Source organism: Podarcis raffonei, chromosome 8, assembly GCF_027172205.1.
Source record: "Podarcis raffonei isolate rPodRaf1 chromosome 8, rPodRaf1.pri, whole genome shotgun sequence".
Taxonomy (NCBI): Eukaryota; Metazoa; Chordata; class Lepidosauria; order Squamata; family Lacertidae; genus Podarcis; species Podarcis raffonei.
The window spans coordinates 55,797,413-55,817,048 of NC_070609.1; the positions used below are offsets into that span (position 1 = coordinate 55,797,413).

General features: G+C 42.4%; 1 protein-coding gene across 6 annotated transcripts in view; it reads left to right on the forward strand.

The window, feature by feature from the left end:
* The window catches only part of CYLD (CYLD lysine 63 deubiquitinase), a 28,189-nt gene extending 21,197 nt beyond the window's left edge, over positions 1-6,992 (forward strand). For all 6 annotated transcript variants that reach the window (XM_053400142.1, XM_053400145.1, XM_053400147.1 and 3 more), the window contains 7 exons: positions 195-286; positions 1,560-1,626; positions 3,099-3,231; positions 3,325-3,433; positions 4,534-4,652; positions 4,833-5,049; positions 6,278-6,992. In XM_053400142.1, the coding sequence (XP_053256117.1) occupies positions 195-286; positions 1,560-1,626; positions 3,099-3,231; positions 3,325-3,433; positions 4,534-4,652; positions 4,833-5,049; positions 6,278-6,462 (922 nt within the window). In that variant the 3' untranslated portion in view covers positions 6,463-6,992. The remainder of the gene's footprint in view (positions 1-194; positions 287-1,559; positions 1,627-3,098; positions 3,232-3,324; positions 3,434-4,533; positions 4,653-4,832; positions 5,050-6,277) is intronic.
* The last annotated feature ends 12,644 nt before the right edge of the window (positions 6,993-19,636 follow it).

The following is a 19,636-nucleotide window of genomic DNA, read 5'->3' on the forward strand; positions in this document are numbered from 1 at the left end:
GAGCCCATTATTAGGTTACCTTAGCATTTTCTTTGTTGCTTGTTCTCATTCTGCTCTACTAATGTGTGAAACAAGGAAGTTTTATAGTTACCCATTCTGCCAGTTCTGTGTATCCCCATGTGCCTTAAAGCTCCATATCCCTTTGAGGTTCACCATTACTCTCTCTCTTCAGACTCTTCATCTTTTTATTCTAGATATGGATATGTGTGTGCAACAAAAATAATGAAGCTGAGGAAAATACTGGAAAAAGTGGAAGCAGCTTCAGGGTTTACCTCTGAAGAGAAAGGTAACTTGATTTATTTCTTTTTATTTAAGAAGTTTATATACTGCTTTTCATTGTATATCCCAAAGTGGATTACCAAAAATAAAATGCAATTTTATTTGACCTTTACCAAACTCTGTAGCATTGGTGAGGGAAAGGGAGTGAATAGGGATGGGTGTTTCGGTTACAAACTGAAAGTTCTGAATTGTGAGTGATATTGAGAGAGATGGTTCTGAGCTGGTGCCAAATTTATTAGTGACTGTCAGAACATTACTATTTATCAGCAAAAAATCTGAAATACCACCCATTTCAGAGTTAGATCAGAAAAGTTTGAAACATGATGCTCCTGACTAAATTAATGTATTTTTCCAGGAGCTATTATAGAAAACAAGCGGATACGTTTATGTAAATATGCTTCTATTTATTTATTATGCTTTAGAACAGTCTCCAAGATCAGGAAGCGGTGGATCCAACAAAGTGCAAGGATTTCCATTTGCTCAACAGAACTTCTCATTCCTCTCCTCCCTGCTGTCTCACCCTACCTCCAATCTGTTCTGGAGGTTCCCCAGTCCTCCAGAGCTGGTTTGGGATTGGTGCAGGGGGCATGTGGGAAGAGGAGGGGGAGGTTCCATTGTGCAGTCCTTGTGCTTATGGAATGACCTGATTGGATACAACCCAATCTGTTTCCGCCCTCAAAGTTTTAGTTTAACTCTCTTGTGCTCTGATTCCGTGCTTATACTATATTTCTGGCTATATGGCTTTTTAAGAGCATATTTTAGAGACAATCCACTACATGTTTTGGAAAGTTGTTTGTTAGCTATGCATTTGGACACATCTTAAGATATTGCAACAAAAATTCCTGAAATCATTTGGATACCATTGGGTGCCATTTTGAATATTTCGAAATGGCACTTATTTCAACCAGTGATTTCATAACAGCTGGGGTTTTTTCTGCTTAGAATTCCTGAGTGATGTTGGGTATGAGGTGGCTAATGCTTAATATAGCTAGGTTAATGTACTATATTCTTTTTTATGCGCATAATAATGTCATTAGAATATTGGAGAGTTTCAGCTAAGTTTGTATTTTTTTTTAGAATGATAATGGAGAAATTGAGTCTTGATAATCTTGACTATTTAACTGTTTTTATAAATTCTTTTGTATTCAACCGTTTATAAAATATGCTCCCTGCTCTTTGCCAGTTTGGTTAAAATGATTTTTTATGTGAACATTTATTTTAAAATTATTTGGGTCTTACATATTAGTCTTTGTTTGATATACAACTCTTTTCCCCCCCAGATCCTGAAGAATTCTTGAATATTTTGTTTCATCATATTTTGAGAGTAGAGCCACTGTTAAAAATAAGGTAAAATATTCCTCTGCTTAAGTCATGTTTCAAAATGAAGTTTCAGACTTCCAGGAACATGAGCTTTCAGAGAATGTTTGGTTGAATTCAAACCTGCTTTTTAGAGGTATAAAATTATATAAGTCTGACTGCATTCAAAACATTGATTTATGGTGGAAATGCTGTGAAAACTGAGTTGAGCTTAATCCTTTGTCTGGTGATCATAGGCAACAAGGAACTTTACACAGGCAAGTGGGTTACAGGATGCCGGGTGGCGGGCAGGACTAAGCACTCTGCCCCTCCTTCTGGCAGCCCCCTGCATTTCCATGACTGCCTTGTCTACACCCCACCTAAAATCACAGCCTACATATTCAGTTTGCTATTAAAAAAATAACAAAACCCACCACTAGCCCCTCATATCACTGAAAGCAGACTAGGTTTTTTTTTTTTAAAAAAAGGCATCTAGTAACTAGTGGTCTTTGGTGTATGGGCCTTTAGTTGTGCATCTCTTTACATTTTGTACTACTGTTTATGACATTGAGGATTTTCCCCCACCACCACCTCTGTTCCAAAAATTGCCATGATTTTGGGAGGGGTGTCTGTGTGTTGTATTGAATGGCCATACAATCTAATTTTTCATACATGTTCACACTGGTCCAAAAATTTAGCTCTGCCTAATAAGCACACAAAGTTGCTCACCTGATAAACTAGTAGCTTGAATTTCCCCTGCATTGAATTCCTGATTGGCTATGACTACCAGGCAAGTTAGTAAATATAAAGCAGTTTTAGTTTCATCCTTGTCATATTGAGTGTTTGGGATGCCCCCACCAGCTCTCATATCCATTCCTTCTTCACAGTCGTGCAAACTTTCCCTTCCCTGGCTCTCCCTTGTTAAGTATTAAATATGATTCAGCAGTACATCTGCTTGGGTACAAATGACCCTTGTTAAACAGCGGTTACAATCTGTATAGCTGAACATTCATTTCAGAATTATGGGAGTCAACATTACTGTATTCGCTTTGTTATGAATGGTCTTAATTAATACATAATAGTGAAAGGGCTGTCAAAAAACACTGAAACCCAGGTAATCCAACAGGTATATCTCTTAGTTGGAACATCATAGCTGACAAACCGGTGGTAATCTGTTGAGAGGATTTAAACACTGTCTTGAACACCCATGTAGGAAAAGAAGGTTGGATTAAGACTAAATTAGTTGGACTTGGATCCCACAATGTGACAAATCATGACTTAAATCCAATTGAAAACAATGGGACTTGAGATCAACTAACATAATCTGGATCCAGCTATATTTTTTTTAATTGCCTTACAAAATGCTTAATCTTTCCCACTCCTTTCCCAAAGTTATTTTTTAGTTTTTGTAACAGAAGACATTTGTCCAAATGGATGAAAGAATAGTTAAATGTCCTTTTGTTCATCATTTAGCCTTATCATTTTTTATCAAAATCTGTTTTGAAAATACTCTCTTTTCTTAGATCAGCTGGTCAAAAGGTTCAAGACTGCTACTTCTATCAGATTTTTATGGACAAGAATGAGAAGGTTGGAGTTCCTACAATTCAGCAGCTACTGGAATGGTCTTTTATCAACAGCAACTTGAAATTTGCAGAGGTTTGGAGGATATTATTTGCTTTCATAAAATTTTTACCCATTGGATATGTAATTTCACTAAAACAGCTGCATTTTTTTCTTGGCTCTTGCTAGGCACCCTCATGTCTGATTATTCAGATGCCTCGATTTGGAAAGGACTTCAAAATGTTCAACAAAATCTTTCCATCACTGGAATTAAATATCACAGACCTACTGGAAGACAGTGAGCATAAAATATTGTTCATGACACTATGGCTGATCATAGAGTATTTAGAAATAGTTTTATTGCTTCTGGTATTTGGTGGTGTTTGGCTACTGCACAGACTGGTGGTGCTATAAGCCATGTGAATCAATCTACAATCAAGCAGTATATAAAGTTTATGAAATAAAACAAGTGTCGAAAGCCAGCATAAAGTGGTGTTTATTCAGCATTCACCAAAAGCTGTATAATGAAGATGCCAGATGCACATTTGTGGGGTGGAAGTACCATGACTTAGGGGCAGCCACCGATAATACCTTTTCCTGGGCTGTCACCTAACTCTCCTTCAAGCTTTTGGGAGTGGTCAAATGACCAATAGGGTCTCTCCGCTGATCTTAACACCTGAGTGGGTCTGTAGGAAATGGTAGTCCAGCAACATCTAGCAAGTCACAAGTACTTTACTCTAGATGTGTATGGAGTTCCCTGGTGGTCTCCCATCCTATCCATTCTGCTAAGTTTCAGAGGTACTTTGAGGGCCTTCAGGTTCTTCTTCTTCTCCATCAGCTTATTAATTGTTAAATAGAAGAAGAACTGAGCTTAATTTCTGTGTGTAGCCCTTTGGAAAAGTATTTTCTTTTTCTCATCAAAATTATGAATGGAAGCATTCTATCCATTTTGTTCACCTTCCCTCAACCAACCATGAGGGTTGGTGTGTTTTTTGCATGAATTTAAAACTGAAGGAATTCTTTATGGCTTGTGTCTGCAGAGTAGAGATTTATTTCACTGATGCATTTCTTTTATAAACGTGCATGAGTGAAATATATGTGCTGTAAACAGGGCTGTTGCTTTTCTTTTTGCTTCAGTGTTGGACAAATCACTCCAGTGTTGGAGTGTAGGAGTGTCGCCTTGTTCGGTTTCAACAGTATATCAAACTGTTAAGTCTTTCACCCCAATTTTTGTACACAAAATCATGATTTGCTATAAAAAGCACCCCTCCCCCCTGTTTATATTAAGGCATGCCTATGTTTGTCTTAACATGTTCATGCTGACTAACACAGCTTTGAAGGGATGGCTGCTTCCACTGTTCATACACAATTTTGATAGTTTCATCTTGCTAAATACAGCTCCTAGGCAGTGCCGTATCTGTGGAGGACTTGCAATGTATGAATGCCGAGAATGCTACGAGGATACCGACATTTCTGCTGGGAAGATCAAGCAGTTTTGCAAAACCTGCAACACTCAGGTATGTTACTCTTTCAGAATGTCTTGGGACTGGTGTCTGCTCAGAGCTCAGTGCCAGGAATCTCTCCAGGGGCAGTGGGTGCCTTCTCAGAGAACTGTGAGATTTGGTTTCCTTTGAAAAACAGTAAGGCAGAAGATGACCTTGCAAAAAACTTATTCTAACCCTCCTTGTCAATTACAGGTTCACCTTCATCCCAAAAGGCAGAGTCATAAATTCAATCCAGTGTCTCTCCCTAAAGATCTACCAGACTGGGATTGGAGACACGGCTGCATACCTTGTCAGAAGATGGAGTTATTTGCCGTTCTTTGTATAGAGACAAGCCACTATGTGGCTTTCGTTAAATACGGCAAGGGAGACTCTGCTTGGCTCTTCTTTGACAGCATGGCTGATCGGGATGGTACGTCTGTTCAATTGGCCTCATTTCCTTTCTCTGGGGTTCATGTAGCTTTGAGTAACCTTAACCGTAACCTCGGAAATACACTTTCTCCAAAAGGTTTCCACAATTTTGGCCACTAGTGTAAATTGAATTAAACTTAACGTAGTGAACCTTCTCTGTTTAATAATATGAATGAGCAGTGTTAATAGCAACCCAGAATATAGTAAAAATAAGCTTGAAATAGAGTAGTGAGTGTCAAGACTAGAGCTAGGGAGACTCGCCTTCAAATCCCACTCTGCCATGGAGCTCAGTGGGTGACCTTGAACCTGGCACTTGCCTACCAATCCTACCTCACAGGGCTCTTGTGAAAGAGACAAGAGAGGGCAAAAGTACATAAACCACCCTGAGCCTTTGGGAAGAAATGTAGGGTAAAAATGTGATAAATGAATGGATATTGGATGTCAGATCTTTGAGTCCAGCATAAGACATGCACAAAATATGTGCCCTTTATAAGAGCTTACCTTCAGATATAAAACTCTTTTTAAAAAAACCCAGTAACTGGAAAAATGAGAGTTATAATAGGTGGAGTGTACACAGAAGGGCAGTTTGTATACTACGAATGTCTCCTGAGTGGATGCAGTACATCTCTTCACCCGGCAACCTTTCCTTCCAGTGAAGAAGCATTTGTTTACAGGGGAATTTTTTTTAAAAATAGCCACAATCTTCTCTTGCTAATGTGTTGATCTGGGGTTGCCACTGCTCCCTGCTCTCAGTGCCTCCACATGCTTAAATGTTGAGCTTGCTTCTCTCTCTTTAGCCCTAAGATAGGGTGGCTGTGGCCCTCTAGCTATTGTTGGACTCTCAATGCCTGTCATCCCTGGTCAGCAGTAGGCAGGGTTAATGGGAGTTGTAAGTCTGTCAGCGTTTGGAGGGCTACAGGTTGCCCACCCCAATTCAGTCCTATCCATTGTCTTCATTCCTTCATTCCCTGGTCATGCGGAGTGGGGACCTGAAGTTGAGAATTGGCATTTAAATAGATTTATAATTGAATGTCAAACTGATTTACAACTTTTTTTAAAAAAAATGACATGGTGGAGATTTAACTGGCATCAAGGGGAACTCATGCTCCTTACCATTGCACACCAATGGGAGGCTACAGTCTCAGGACTGCATAGTTGGTAATGAATTGTGTCCCCCCACCCCCTTGAATTAACCATCTGTCCTCTCCTTCTCCTTCTTCTCTCAAAAGGCGGACAGAATGGCTTTAATATCCCTCAAGTGACTCCATGCCCAGAAGTTGGCGAGTACCTGAAAATGTCCCTTGAGGAATTGCATTCGCTGGACTCGAGAAGAATTCAAGGCTGTGCACGAAGGCTACTTTGTGACGCTTATATGTGCATGTATCAGAGCCCAACCATGAGCTTGTACAAGTGAAAAGTTGTTGTCTGGAAGAAGGGAAGCAGCTTCCCAGCAACTTGACTGTGGCCCAAGAAGATTCAGCAGGACTGTCGGCGCACTTGCTCGTGCATCTGTTGCCGGCAATGGATGCTTCAAAGGGGGTGGAAAGCAGACGTCTATGGCAAAAGAAGTGCATATTTTAAAGAAGGGGTGGAAAAAACCTTACAATGCAATGTTCTGTTGCTAAAGTACTTAATAAGCATTTTGCACTCTAGGAAGTGCGTGTGTGTGCGTGTGCGTGTAGGGTTTTTCTAAAAAAATAAAAGAAGTCTAAATGAAGCTATTAAAATGTTTAGGTTGCATTTTCAGAGGAGTTGTGTACATGGAGTGAAGTTTTATGTGTTTCAAAATTGCCTTGTGGAATTTTCTGCATAGACCTCATCCAGGGAACCACAAAGCCTAAGGGAGAGGACTGTATTAATATGTGTGTTTTCTCCAGCATTGTATAGGTTGTACAATTAAGGCACTTCACCTCTGTAATACACTGGATGCTGGCCTGAATCTTGGCACTGAGGCTTTTGTTTTGCTTATTTTGACCTGGTATAAGTTAAATCACAACAAGAACAAAACATTTTATTGTGTTGAGTGAGTGTGCAAAACGCATTAGCTGTCTGTTTCCTCCATTGTATTCCCCTGGACCAAGAATGCTCAGTGTTCCCTTTGTAGCTAATGGTTGCCTGCTGGAAAACGGTGAAGATTAAGCTGGTGTAAATGTTTTGTAGCTACAAGTTGGTGTTTAGACTAATTCCCATAGCTGGAAGCATTTCGGAGTTTTCCTTCATCCACACAACTCACTCAGTCTATTCTGTGAACTGGATGCTGTTTGCAGGATCATCTCTGAGCAGGTTGTGTGGATAACTCATTCTGATGTCATGCTTCCATATTGGGTGCACCCACATAAAATTCTTCTGAAAGGTATTCCATGCTTTCAAAGTATTACATTGGCACTGTGTTGACTTTCAGTGGAAGTTTGCTTTTAAAAACTGCTTCTTATACTCTGGTATTAGCAAACTTCCCGCATGTCTGCTTTTATGGATTTTTTAATCCCCCTGCCCTGGAACTTCTGACTCCAGTGTAATTTTACTTCTGAGAGTCAAAGACCATCCTATGACTTGCAGCTGTGATTGGTTAAAAGAAGGTGGCAAAGTTGATTTAGAAAGGTTCAAAAACAGCAGGGATGTTAAAGAGCTAACCTTTTAAAAGTGTCTTTTTCTAGTTTGTGTGTGTGTGTGTGTGTGTGTGTGTGTGTGTGTGAAAATCAAATCTAGGTCACATAAGAAATTAAGCCGTGTAGTATATGTACACCGCAGTCTTTCTTTGAGGGGAAACGATGTCTCCACTGCCCACTATGCTAAGGCGTTACTGGTGAGGAAGTTCTGATGCTGTGGTTTTCCTTACGGTTGGTGTGATTGCCAATCAAGGTAGTACAGAATAATAGGCTGGGGCAGCCAACATGGTGTCCTTCAGATGCTGTTGGACTGCAACATCACCTGTCACCATCGGCCAGGCTGGTTGGGGTTGATGGGAATCCTGATAACAGTTGAAGTCCACCATGTTGGCTACCCAAAAAATAGTCTTTTGTCCTTATTCTGCTTGCCTGTATGGGACTATCAGGTGCACCTTGCTTGTGAGGTGGGTTTGACAGTACTTGATTTGAGAGTGCAATACATACCTTCAAGTTGTGGGATAAAATATCCTCTCCAGACACCCATGCATAATATTAATAGGTTCAAGGCACAAGGCAGCATCCTTGACAGTATGTTCAGCTTTTTGCCTCAGGGAACATCATTGGCTCAGAAGTCTGTAGTCTATAAAATGGAAGCTGATGCTTTAGACTGAATTTATTTTCTTTCCTTTTTTTAGGAGATGACTTACACATTTATCATATTAAAAGGATCAAATAAGGTCTGTGTGTAGTCAAACCATTTGACTTGCTGCTCAGTACATATGAAAAGTTACTTGTTGCTCTCAAGTATCTTGTAGTATATTTAATATTTTTATGAACTGTTGAGTCTAATAGTTCTCTGCAGTGGGAAAAATATCTCCTGTTGTAGTTGCCTTAAGTATTTTGTTTTTAAAAAGAGCAGCTAAGTGCACATCCAGTACGAACAAAATTTGAATGTGGCAAGGAGAAATTGTAGTCTCTTTTTTTCTTTTTTAGCTTGGGGTGGGTGAATGGGTAGACACCGTGAGTAGTCTTAGGTCAGGTTGCTGATTAGAAACAGGAGAGAGTAAGAGACACTTAGGGCTGCTTTGGATGAATTTTTGCTGCAGTGCAGGCTTGCACCCACATACCTGGCTGCCTCATAAGCATCCAGGCCTGCTAAACACTCACACGTGGGATGCAATATCTGCATCATCTACATAGGACTAAATTCCACTTGGTTTGGGATGCGAACTCTGTATTCATTAAGTCGCATAAAATGAAATCGTCCATCTTCTCCCCACCTCCACCTTGTGTTGGTTCACTTTTAAGTTGCCACTTTGTTTTGCTGTAATATAGCAGAGGTGGCAAAAGCCCCTGGAGCTATGTAGTGAAATGGCTGGGACTCCTACCCAGCCCCCAATACCTGCCACCTGCTTTCTCAACCCCATGACTACTACTGCCATTTATTTTTTCCCTAGTCTGCAACTGTCTCACAACTTCTTTCCTGCTACTTTGGAAGTGGCTGCTGTTTCCTCATTGGCTGCAACCCTCTGGGTGAAGGCATAAAGGAGGATGAGGCAAGGCTTCATCTTGAATAAGACTTTTTAAAAAAAAGTTCCATTTTAAATTGCACTCAATTTACAGACAGCGGCTCTTAATTTGGAAGTAAAAAAGACCTTCAGGCAAGTAACGGTACAGACTCAGCAGCAGACACAGGGCATGATCCAGGAGTAGGATTCAGAAGTGACAAAAGTTGCCCTAAGCTTTTGAAGATAAGGAGTGTTTTGTTCCCTTGCCTTGTGGAAATGCAGAGTTTGCAAGTTCCTGCTCCGTTGGGGTGGTCATCTCTCATCCCATCTGCAAAGGGGGCACCTGGTTCTGACCAGGAAAAGCTGCACCTTCCTGTTCAGGTGTTGTTCAGTCCTTACCACCACTTGTTCAGCCTCGCCCCCCCTCCAAATAATCAAAGCCTTCCTCTGCCTCTACTGAGACTTCATGCATCAGCCAGCATCCCTGCTCCCCCTTCCAAAGCAACTGAAATCAGAGTGGGAAGGGGATATCTTCCCTCTTCTGGCCCAAGTTCCCCAATTCCTCTCCCCCCCCGCCCCCGTTTCTGCCACTTCGTCCTCTGCCTGATCCCGACTCTATATAGTACCCAAGCTTTTTGAAAGCTGCTGTATTCTTTAGTGCTATTTTGGTAACCCTAATACAGATTTTGGGATATTTCTTATAGGCCAACACCGCTATCATTTATACTTAAACATTTTCTAGTGTTTGTTCTCAGCACTAGAACGAGATTGCACCGTTCCCCCTTTTGAATCTATGCTGCTGTTATCTGTAAACTATTAACTGTGGCCCTAAGGTTTGTGTGTGTGCTTCCCAGCTTCCCTGAAGATGCCAAAACAGTTTGAAAAACTACTGTTTCCAATAGTGAGAGAAATTGATTGACTTATAAAAATTCCATTTTATATACTTTCCACTGTATTCACAATGCTCAGGGCAGCTGACAGTAAATCTAAATAATTTAAAACATTGCAGCAAAGAAAACCATCTTTGGCAAAATGTTCTCTTGGAGGTCGTTCTTACTTGCTGCAGGCTGTTGAGCAGGTAGCCTATGCTAGAGGCATGTGTGAATAGGGCCTGGCACAACACTGCTTCCTGGTCTCCATCAATTGCCGTAGTTTTCCGGTCTTAAATCTGAGGCCAGACTTAAAATTGAATCATGGTGAGACAATGGTAAAATGTTAACTGACAAGTGGATAGAGCATTTTAGAGCAGAAATGTGTTGGATACATACTTTAGGCATCTCTCTGATGATTCATATTTTTGAGGGAGGGAGAACTTTCCACTGCAAAAGTACACAGGGTTTGTTCCTGAGACTTGTGGATGCAACAAGCTACAGATTTAAATGCATGTTACAACTGTACAGGTCAAACACCTTTCATAAACCTTTGGGAAGGAGATTAAACTATATGTGGGGGTGGGCTGTTGCTTTTTTGCAGTGGAGGAACTTGTGAACTTCAATTGTCCAACTTTCTGGAAATCTTTTAGGTTTGATCCTGTTTATAAAATTCAGACTACTTCATATACTGCAGCCACACATAATGATTTGCCCAGTTAGCCCCTTGATGCAAAGCAAACAAAACTCCCTTAGGAGGGATTGCTTTAGATCAAGGGTAACCTGGCCTTCGTCAGTGCTTTAAGGACCTGTGTTTGCTTTTGGGTATACTGCTCTGGGACATTGGATGGAGCTGAGAACTGCTCCCTTTCTCCCCTGTTCTGTTGCAAAACACCTTCCCAAGTCTGCTTTGCAATGTAGAGGAGATTACCTTGCCAGATATTACCTGTGGCTTGCCATAGTTTGGCTTTTGCAAAAGACGTATGGGCCACTTGCAGGAAGCAATTGGGGACTTGGCTGCTCCATTTATCCCCAAAGACCCCTTCTTTTGAACCTTTGAAAAACACCCTCTTCATTTGTAGCATTTTCTGGTTCTGTTGCTCGTAATCCTGGTGTTTTGATACTTGTGTTCTGAATGCTGTTGCAGTAGTCTTTCCCACTTTGCTTTTGTGGCTTCTGTTACTTGACTCTATGAGAAGCCTTAAATATTTAAAATAAGACCCTTGTGGAAATGTGCAAGAGGATGAGAGACGCGGTTGAGGTGGCTAAGTCACTGTTTATGATCATGTAACTTGTGGAGCTTCTGCTCCTGCTCCACTGGCTGGGTAGTTGGTGGGGAGTAGCAAAATCGAACGTATCTGTACTTTAGGGGCCTTGTTCTTATTTTAAACTCAACAAAGCATCAAGAGCTGGCATTGTGTACAGTGAGACCGCATGCATCCCAATACTTGGGCTGCCTCCATTGAAAAGTGCTGTGTGTGTGTTGAGGTGGTGTATATAATAAGCCCTGTTTTTTGTGGTGGTTTTTGATCTGTGGTGGTGGTTTTCCCATCTTCAAATCATCATCACTTGCTATCACAGTTCCTCCCTAGCAGTTATGCATCTGTGAACTCCCCCTTCTGACTGTGATGTGAAATAGAGAAGAAGAAGAAGAAAAACTAGCACCATCTTTACATATCTCATCCCCTCAAAAACACCCAAACAAAATCCTCACACGCACCCTGGTTTCCTTCCTCTTTTGTATTGTGCTTGTAGTTTTGGCATTCTGAAACTGTCCTTTTAATCCTCTCATGTCAGCTGTACAAAGGTGAACATTTAAACACTCGCATATACAGAACGAAATGTCTACGGATGTGGAATCATTTTGTTTCTAGGTCGTGTTTCAGGTTTTCCCGCAGACGTTGCAACGTTAGCACGGTGCCCAAACCCTGGTGTCGTGCTCCCAGGGCTGAGATGGTTACAGAAGAGCTGCGTTTGTGTGAACGTGAAGGTGGAACTTTTTATTTTTCTTCAGACTGCCTCTCTTGAGGTTTTGGGTTTTATTTATTCCGCAATTGTAACAAAGTGTGTTTTGCATTGGCCTGCACAATTCCTGGTGTTTTTGTTAAATAAACATCCTGTGCTCGAGTGCAGTCGTCTCCTCGGTAGATTGTCTCCACCAAGAGCTTAGAGAAGTGTTTTATATCGGGTTGCTGTAATTAAGCCTTAATTTCCCAGAGAAGAGACTGTACCATATCCTATTTCTGTATTCATATTTATTAAAACTTATCATTTTTATGGCTGTCTAAATTACTTGGGGGAGCTTTGAAAGGCACCTGATCCTTGAAAGGGGTTTATTCTGTGGTGTTTGCATGATCTTCATTGGGTGGTTTATGGCAAGGGGGAAAATGTGATAATGTATAGCACAGATGGGGAGCCCTGGGGCCTTCCTGAGGTTCCCCATTCTTCTTTGACTTTCGGCATTGCTCACTCAGGCTTAACGGAAGTTGGCATCTAGTAATACTGGAGGACCACAGGTTCCCCGTCTGATGCATAACTTCATCACTCTTGAGACCCAAAAGTTTGCACATGTGACTCTTCTGTGTGAAGTCCCATGTTTGAAATATACTCTAGCCTCTGTGCATTGGGTATAGCATGTTCAAGGACTACCTTGCACTAATGGGGCGGCCCAATCCTTCCCTCAACCCACACCTTGGCTCTAGTATTTTGTAATTTTATTTAAAATATGTTTAGCTGTGGAACCATTGTTTTCATTATATATCTTGAACTTGGAATGGCAAAACTTCTGTTTTTCAGTTTTGCCACCAGCTAGCTTCTGGCTGAAATACATGCATTGGGTGCCATCTTGTGGCGAAAAGACACAACTGCTGCCTGCTTCCCCTCTCTGCTGAGATGCTCCGTGAAATGCAGCTAATTTGCATTAATTTTTCTTAAGTGCCAATTAATTTGTTCACATTATCCCAGTTATTTTACATACTCAAGCTGAACAGTAGTTATAATTGCTTATATATATATTAAGCATGTTTAAATAAGGTTTTAATGTGTATGAGTTAATCACATTTTAATCCTATGCTTTCCTACCCGGGAGCATAGGGTGGTATAGTGGGGGGGCGGGGCTAGCTCATATTATCTTCATAACAGTTGTGCAGAGAGACAGAGCGATAGAAGTAGAGTCCCGCTGTATCAAACCACAGGCCTTAAGTAGATCCATGTGCAGTCCACTTCTTGAACCAGGGTTCAGGGGCATAAACTGGATGCATAACTCTAGTGGGCCTCCATAGCACAACCCAGTTTCTGCCTAAAGCATGAAACTTGCTATAAGCGCTGAACAATGCTTGCAGCAAGTCTGGCAGGGAAAGGTTCCCACACGGGCCAGTGGATGCTTCACCTGACGTTCTAATGCTCTCAGGTGATTGACAGGTGGCTGAATCCAAGAGTCAGAGAACAGGAGGATTTGGCCTGTCAGCTGGATCCAACTCCCCACCTCTTGTTGAAACATGGATGATTTAATATGGGCATGGAGGGAGGTGGGATGTACTTGGGATTAATCTGGATCACGGTGCTTCCCATACCTTAAATGTGGTTTACAGAGCATTGCAGAGTTTTGCAGTTTTGTGCGGGAGCTTGTGGGAAGCAAAGCTTGCATCTGCAGAGGGGCATCCTTTGAACTTGACGGTTCCATCTCCACCCAGGGATTTTCTCTATTGCCCACCAACAGATCGATTAATTGGCACAATTGAGAAAACTACCTAAGCTCCTCTGGATTTTGAAATGTAGTTCTCAGACCATAAAATGTGGGGCGGGGGCGGGGAGGGGGGAATGTGTATGTCTAGTGGGGGAGGGGAGTGTGCAAAAATGTGGGTGTTTTTTTTAGAATAACGTATATAAATATGCCCTAGAAAGATGCACAAATGCTTAAATGAGCATACAGTATTAGGAGAGATGTGCACAAAAGTGGGTGTGAATTTTTCATGCTGATTTTTAATGTCATGAAAATGGGATGAACTGAAGAGGTATTACATTTTTTTTGGTAAGGCATTCTCCTTCCTGGCTTGTGCAAAATAATCCTGTGAGTTTTGTAGGACCTTGTTTGAGCCTGAAATGGCTTCATCCAGACCTAATGTTCTTCTCACTACTCCATGGACCTCTTACTGCATTTTGGTCAACAGCAGCTGAACAAAGATAGGAGGACCAACACCCCATAATTCCCGCTGGATCTCTTGTATTTCAAAACACAGGGCTGGGAGTCCCAAATATTGGCTGTTTACAACTTTCCCCTACCCCCCACAAATGCCATTACTTGGCTCAACTTCAGAAATTTCCTGGATTGTTTTGTTTTGTTTCTAAGAGATCCTAGAAAAGCATCGGCTAGCTTTTGAACTCTGTGATTATTTAAAATAGGCCAATTTTGGGTGGGGGTGGGAATCCTTTTGATGTGAGCTACATTGAAGAGTTGGGCTTCAGGCCAGCTGCAGGTTTCAAACAGTTCTTTAAGCAGGAGAATAGGGACATTACTTTTCCTTAATAAGACCTGCAGCGACAAATCAAAATGTTAAAAAAAGTAGATTTATAGGTACATTCACCCATTCTCTTCTGCTGTGTGCCAGGGACCCTCAAAGAGCGGGGAAGAGGAGGCTAGAGTCTCCCTAAGGTGACTTAGTGCGGCAGTGGGTGAAATTTTACCACCAAGTTCAAGCATAGGAGCAGCAGGCTAAAGGACCACTGGTGCAACTTCCCACACCCAGCAATAGAGAGCAAATTTTGATTTGTGGGGCAGGAGAAACCTTCCAAACAACAAGCAAAAACCCTGTGTGGATGGCCTTCAAACCTGCCATTGCCTTTATGAAAAACTGGCGTATTACCAGCTGTGTTTCTATATAAAATGCAACCTAACCTACCTTAAAAATGGTTTTTGCTCCACAAGCTTTTTTTTAGGGGGGGGGGGAGTCTTGTGGAGTGATGACTGACTTTTCAGGCAGCACCATTTAAACAACCCCCTTGGCCAGACTAGAGACAATTATTTTTGGAAGCTGACACCTGATAGAGCTTTCCCTAAGGAATCAGAACCCAACCATCAGTTGCATGAACTTGAAAGAGACTCATTGCTGCAACAGACTTGTACCAGCGATCCGTAGCTGGTGCTTTGTAGCATTCATTATTTGGGATTCTGTATAGGTTTGCTTTAAATAAACAGCATTTCCTCCCAAACCAATACAAAATCCCAAATACCACAAATGCTGTGAACCACCGACTATGCAGAAACTGGCTGTTTATCAATAATCCAAAGAGTCTCAAGTTCATGCAGCTGATTATGCTGTTAGTGTAATACAGAAGCCGCTTGTATATATTTGAATCTCTCTCTTCATTGTGGTGGATTTTAATCTGCCTTTGGCAGCAAAGAAAATACTGAGCCCGTCTTGCAGCTTAGCATTCTGGTTTCTGCGGACCCAGTTATGGAACTATTCCGAGGCTCTGCAGTCATTGGCAGGCCCAGGCTCACTGGGCGCTCTGTGTCCCCTGCTCAATGGACATTGACAGAAACATTTGCTTGCTCTCCGAGTGTCTGGCAGACAGGAGCGCTGGATGCTAGCCAGCTGGCAGTGATTCTCCTCCTTAAGACTCCTTAAGACTCGAGAAAGTTGGCTAATTAGCCAGAGGAAGGGCTTTGAAGAAGCAGCAAAGGGGAGGGAGGGAGCTTGCTCAAGATGAGGGTAAGGACATGAAGTCGCTTCATGCTGGATCGGACATTTGCTCCACCGGATGCTCTCGTTTGTGGTTGCTCTCCAGGCAGAGGTTGTCATGAGTCCTGCAGAGATGTCCTGGAGAGAAAGGTCAGATCCTGAAGAGGCGTGGGAGGAGATTGTGGAATTTGGGACTGGATAGACATGGAGAAAGTCCTAGAGGGTTAGGGAGGTGAAATCAGGGCTTCAGGAAACGTCAGAACTGAAGGAGAAAGCCAGTGATCAAGGGGAGGGAAAACAAGGTGTTATTGGACCTCTGCCCCTGGTCAGGCATCTCCTACTGTAGAGGCAGTGCTGGTTCCTATCTGTGAGGAGCCTTCCCCTTTAGGGGTGGTGTCTGGGAGTAAGATACTGAACTGGTGCTGAGGACACCAACAAACTTCACAGGCCCAGCCCACTCAAAGGAGTGCCTGACTGCTTGCCTAGTCCTGCAACTCAAGTCATTTGCTGTGTGAAGAGCTGTGCCCACCCCATTTTTCAAGAGGAATTGCTGTATAAAATTGCAGCTGCTGCATCTTCTTCCTTCAGTTTTCCCCCCGAACTTGGATCTGTTTTGGTCATCTCTCAGGGAAGAGCCATAGCTCAGTAGTAGAGAATCAGCTCTGCACTTAGAAGGATCCAGGTTGAATTCCTGGCATCTCCAGATAGGGCTGGGAGATAACCCAGCCAGAAATCATGGAGAGCTACTGCCAGTCAGTGTAGACAATACTGAGCTAGATGGACCAGTGGTCTGACTCTGAATAAGGCTATGTCCTATGTTCACTCAATCTTTTTTTTTTTATGACACCTTCCTTCTTTTTTAATGACAATTGTGCCTGCCCTATCTTTTGTGTTGACTGCTGCACATCTGTGAAGCAAGCTGGAAGCTTACAGTGCATGGATTGGTCCTCAGACACAGTCTCTGTAAATGCAAGTGTGGGGAACCTTTGACCTTCCAAAAGTTGCAGTTGGCCATCCTTGCTGGGATTGATGGGAGCTGTAGTTCAGTAACGTCTAGAGGGCTAAAGGTTCCTCACACCTGCTGTCAGGCAAGCTATGAGGGTTGCATGAGATGATCATTTATGAACCTCTGAGTATAGAAGTAATTAAAACCTAGTGTATATTAATGAGCAGAGCATGTGTCAATTCAATTCATAGCCAATTACACTAGAGCTGAAAGAGTATTAGCCCAAATTGAAAGGGAAATCATTTTATTGAAACAGAAGGCTGAAGAGATGCGGTCTTGGTCGTGAAAACAACAACGGGCCTATAATGAAGTTGCAGCAGTGGTGACTCTCGATGGCCACACATCGAACCTCATTTGTACCTGCTGTGATAATATTGATTTTCCTGCAATTATTTGACAGTCATGCCTTTTTTGTGTAGCTCTTCCATTATTGCATGTTCCTACTGAGAAGGGTGCCTGTTGAACTTCTGTCTGTGATGCACCTTTTAAAAAGCAGGGCTACTCTGCCAGGAAAATAGGTTTTCTATTTTTGCATGGTTTGTATAACTTAGGTTTTCCATTCTTTTGTGGCCTGATGTAATCAGGATTGTATGCCCTTAAGGCAGGGATAGCCAAGATGATGCTGTCTAGATCTTCTAAGCCTACAGCTCCCACCATCCCTGACCAATGGCTGTGCTGTCATAGCCTCATGGGAGCTGTAGTCCAGCAACATCAGGAGGGTTCCTAATTGGCTATCCCTGATTTAATCTGTTAGGAAGCAGGAGGAAGGAACTCACTCAAGTGTGCTGCATGCAGAAAGTCCTAGGTTTATTCTCTGGTGGAGCAGGGACAGCCCTCTGCTAGAAATCATGGCACACTCTTACTAACTGCAGTTGCGTCTAGCATACCCTCCAACATTTTTCTGCTGAAAATAGGGACGTCCCATTCCATAATGATAATTTTACCATTTATACCCCCCCACATCTTACTGGGTTGCTCCAGCCACTCTGGGCAGCTTCCAACATATATAACACATATAAAAACATAATAAAACATTAAACATAAAAACTTCCCTATACAGGATTGCCTTCAAACAGCTCGGGGGTTGGATAACTCCTTACCCTCCAATATTTCTCCAATGAAAATAGGGACATGCTAAGGAAAAGTGGGACATTCCGGGATCAAATCAGAAACCAGGATGGCTTCTCTAAATCACAGGCATCACTGGAAAATCAGGATACCTAGAGGGTCTGGTCTAGGCCAGATAGATTAACTTCATGTCTTTGTAAATGTCCACATCACACATCTGAAAAGACCAGCCACCACCTTGGGGGCACCTGGACCTGGACCTGAACCTTACCCAGACCAGCACACTGTGTCTGCATAAGAAGACTAGCAGCTGAATGGGGTAGCCACAGCTTTTGCAATGCATGGGCCCTTGCCTTCTAAGTCAGGCATAGGCAAACTCTGGCCCTCCAGTTGTTTGGGACCACAATTCCCATCATCCCTGACCACTGGTCCTGTTACCTAGAGATGATGGGAATCGTAGTCCCAAACAACTGGAGGGCCGGAGTTTGCCTATGCCTGTTCTAAGCAGAAGGACCAGCACCCATCTTCAAGCCGCCTCTAGTGTGGTCCAGAGCTGAAACTGGGACCTTGGGTGATCACGGCACCTCAGAAGAGAGACTGTGCTTAATGAACTGGGTCTCCTTGGTAGTGTCCAGCCCCTGACATCTCCAGTTTTTAAAAGGATCAAGGAAGATCATTCTATTATTCTACCTTCTTATGAATCTATGAATTACCTTTTTCATAATGCTCAAGGGGATTTGCAGTCATACAATGAAAACCATTTAAAAATGGTTTAGAAGCAATGCAGAAAGAACTAAAGGTGGTTTGGAATACAATACAAATAAGCACCCAGGCCGGATACTTTAAAATAAAATAAAAATTATTGAGCCAGGAAATTGTCAAAACAAGAATGACTTCCAATTATTTGCTGTAAGCAGAAGTAGTGGGTACCAGTCCTAGCTCAGCAGGGACGCTGAGGCAGGGTGCACTGAAAGCCCTGCTCTGAGTTGCTGTGAAGTGGCCTTCTGGTATTTGGGGGACTGCAAGGAGACAGACGCCTGCAGGATGCATTGGGTGTGTAAGGGGTGAGGCAGTCTCTCATGTAGCAGAAACGTCAAGACTGCTGTCAGTCAGAGTGGATCATACCTTGCTAGATCGACCAACAGCTTGGGTTGGTGTAAGGTGACTTCTCAAATAAGTTTTTGACCAAAGTTCCATCTGTATGGAAATTAAAGGTGAGTAAATTTAAGAAGGCAGAAACTACATAAACGTAGATTTACATGTGCAAGGTCTTCTTGTAAATGAGCTGGCAGATGGGAGCCTTAACTTACCCAAATGTATCGCAAAAAGCTACCTTGGGGTTGATGCTCTGCGCCATTTTCTGCTGTTATATATTGCTCTTGCTTTTGGGGGAGAACATCTGCTCTGCATGCATAAACTCTCAGGTTCAATCCCAGGTGCTGTGCTTGAAAAATACTGGGGGGGGGGGGTGCTGTGGTGCGAAATCGCATGAGATCACGGCAACCAAAATGGCCACTATGCTCTTGCGATAGAAAAGTGGGAACATAAAATTTAGAATTGGAACCTGTGGAGGAAAGGAAGGAGGTCTCAAGGTTTGAAAGAACCCCTTTTTTTAATGTGTGAAAATGTTATGTTTATGGTGTATAACCTTTATGCAAAACTAATAAAAAATTATAAAATAATGAAAAAATGAAAAGGGGGGACATGGTGTCTCAGATTTTGGCTTCAAAGTGTTGGAACCTATGCCATTGGACATGATGGCTGGGGCTGGTGGGAGTTGTAGTCCAAAATATCTGGAGGGCTCCAGGTTGGGGAAGGCTGATCCAGTTCATTTATTTGCAGCAGGGATA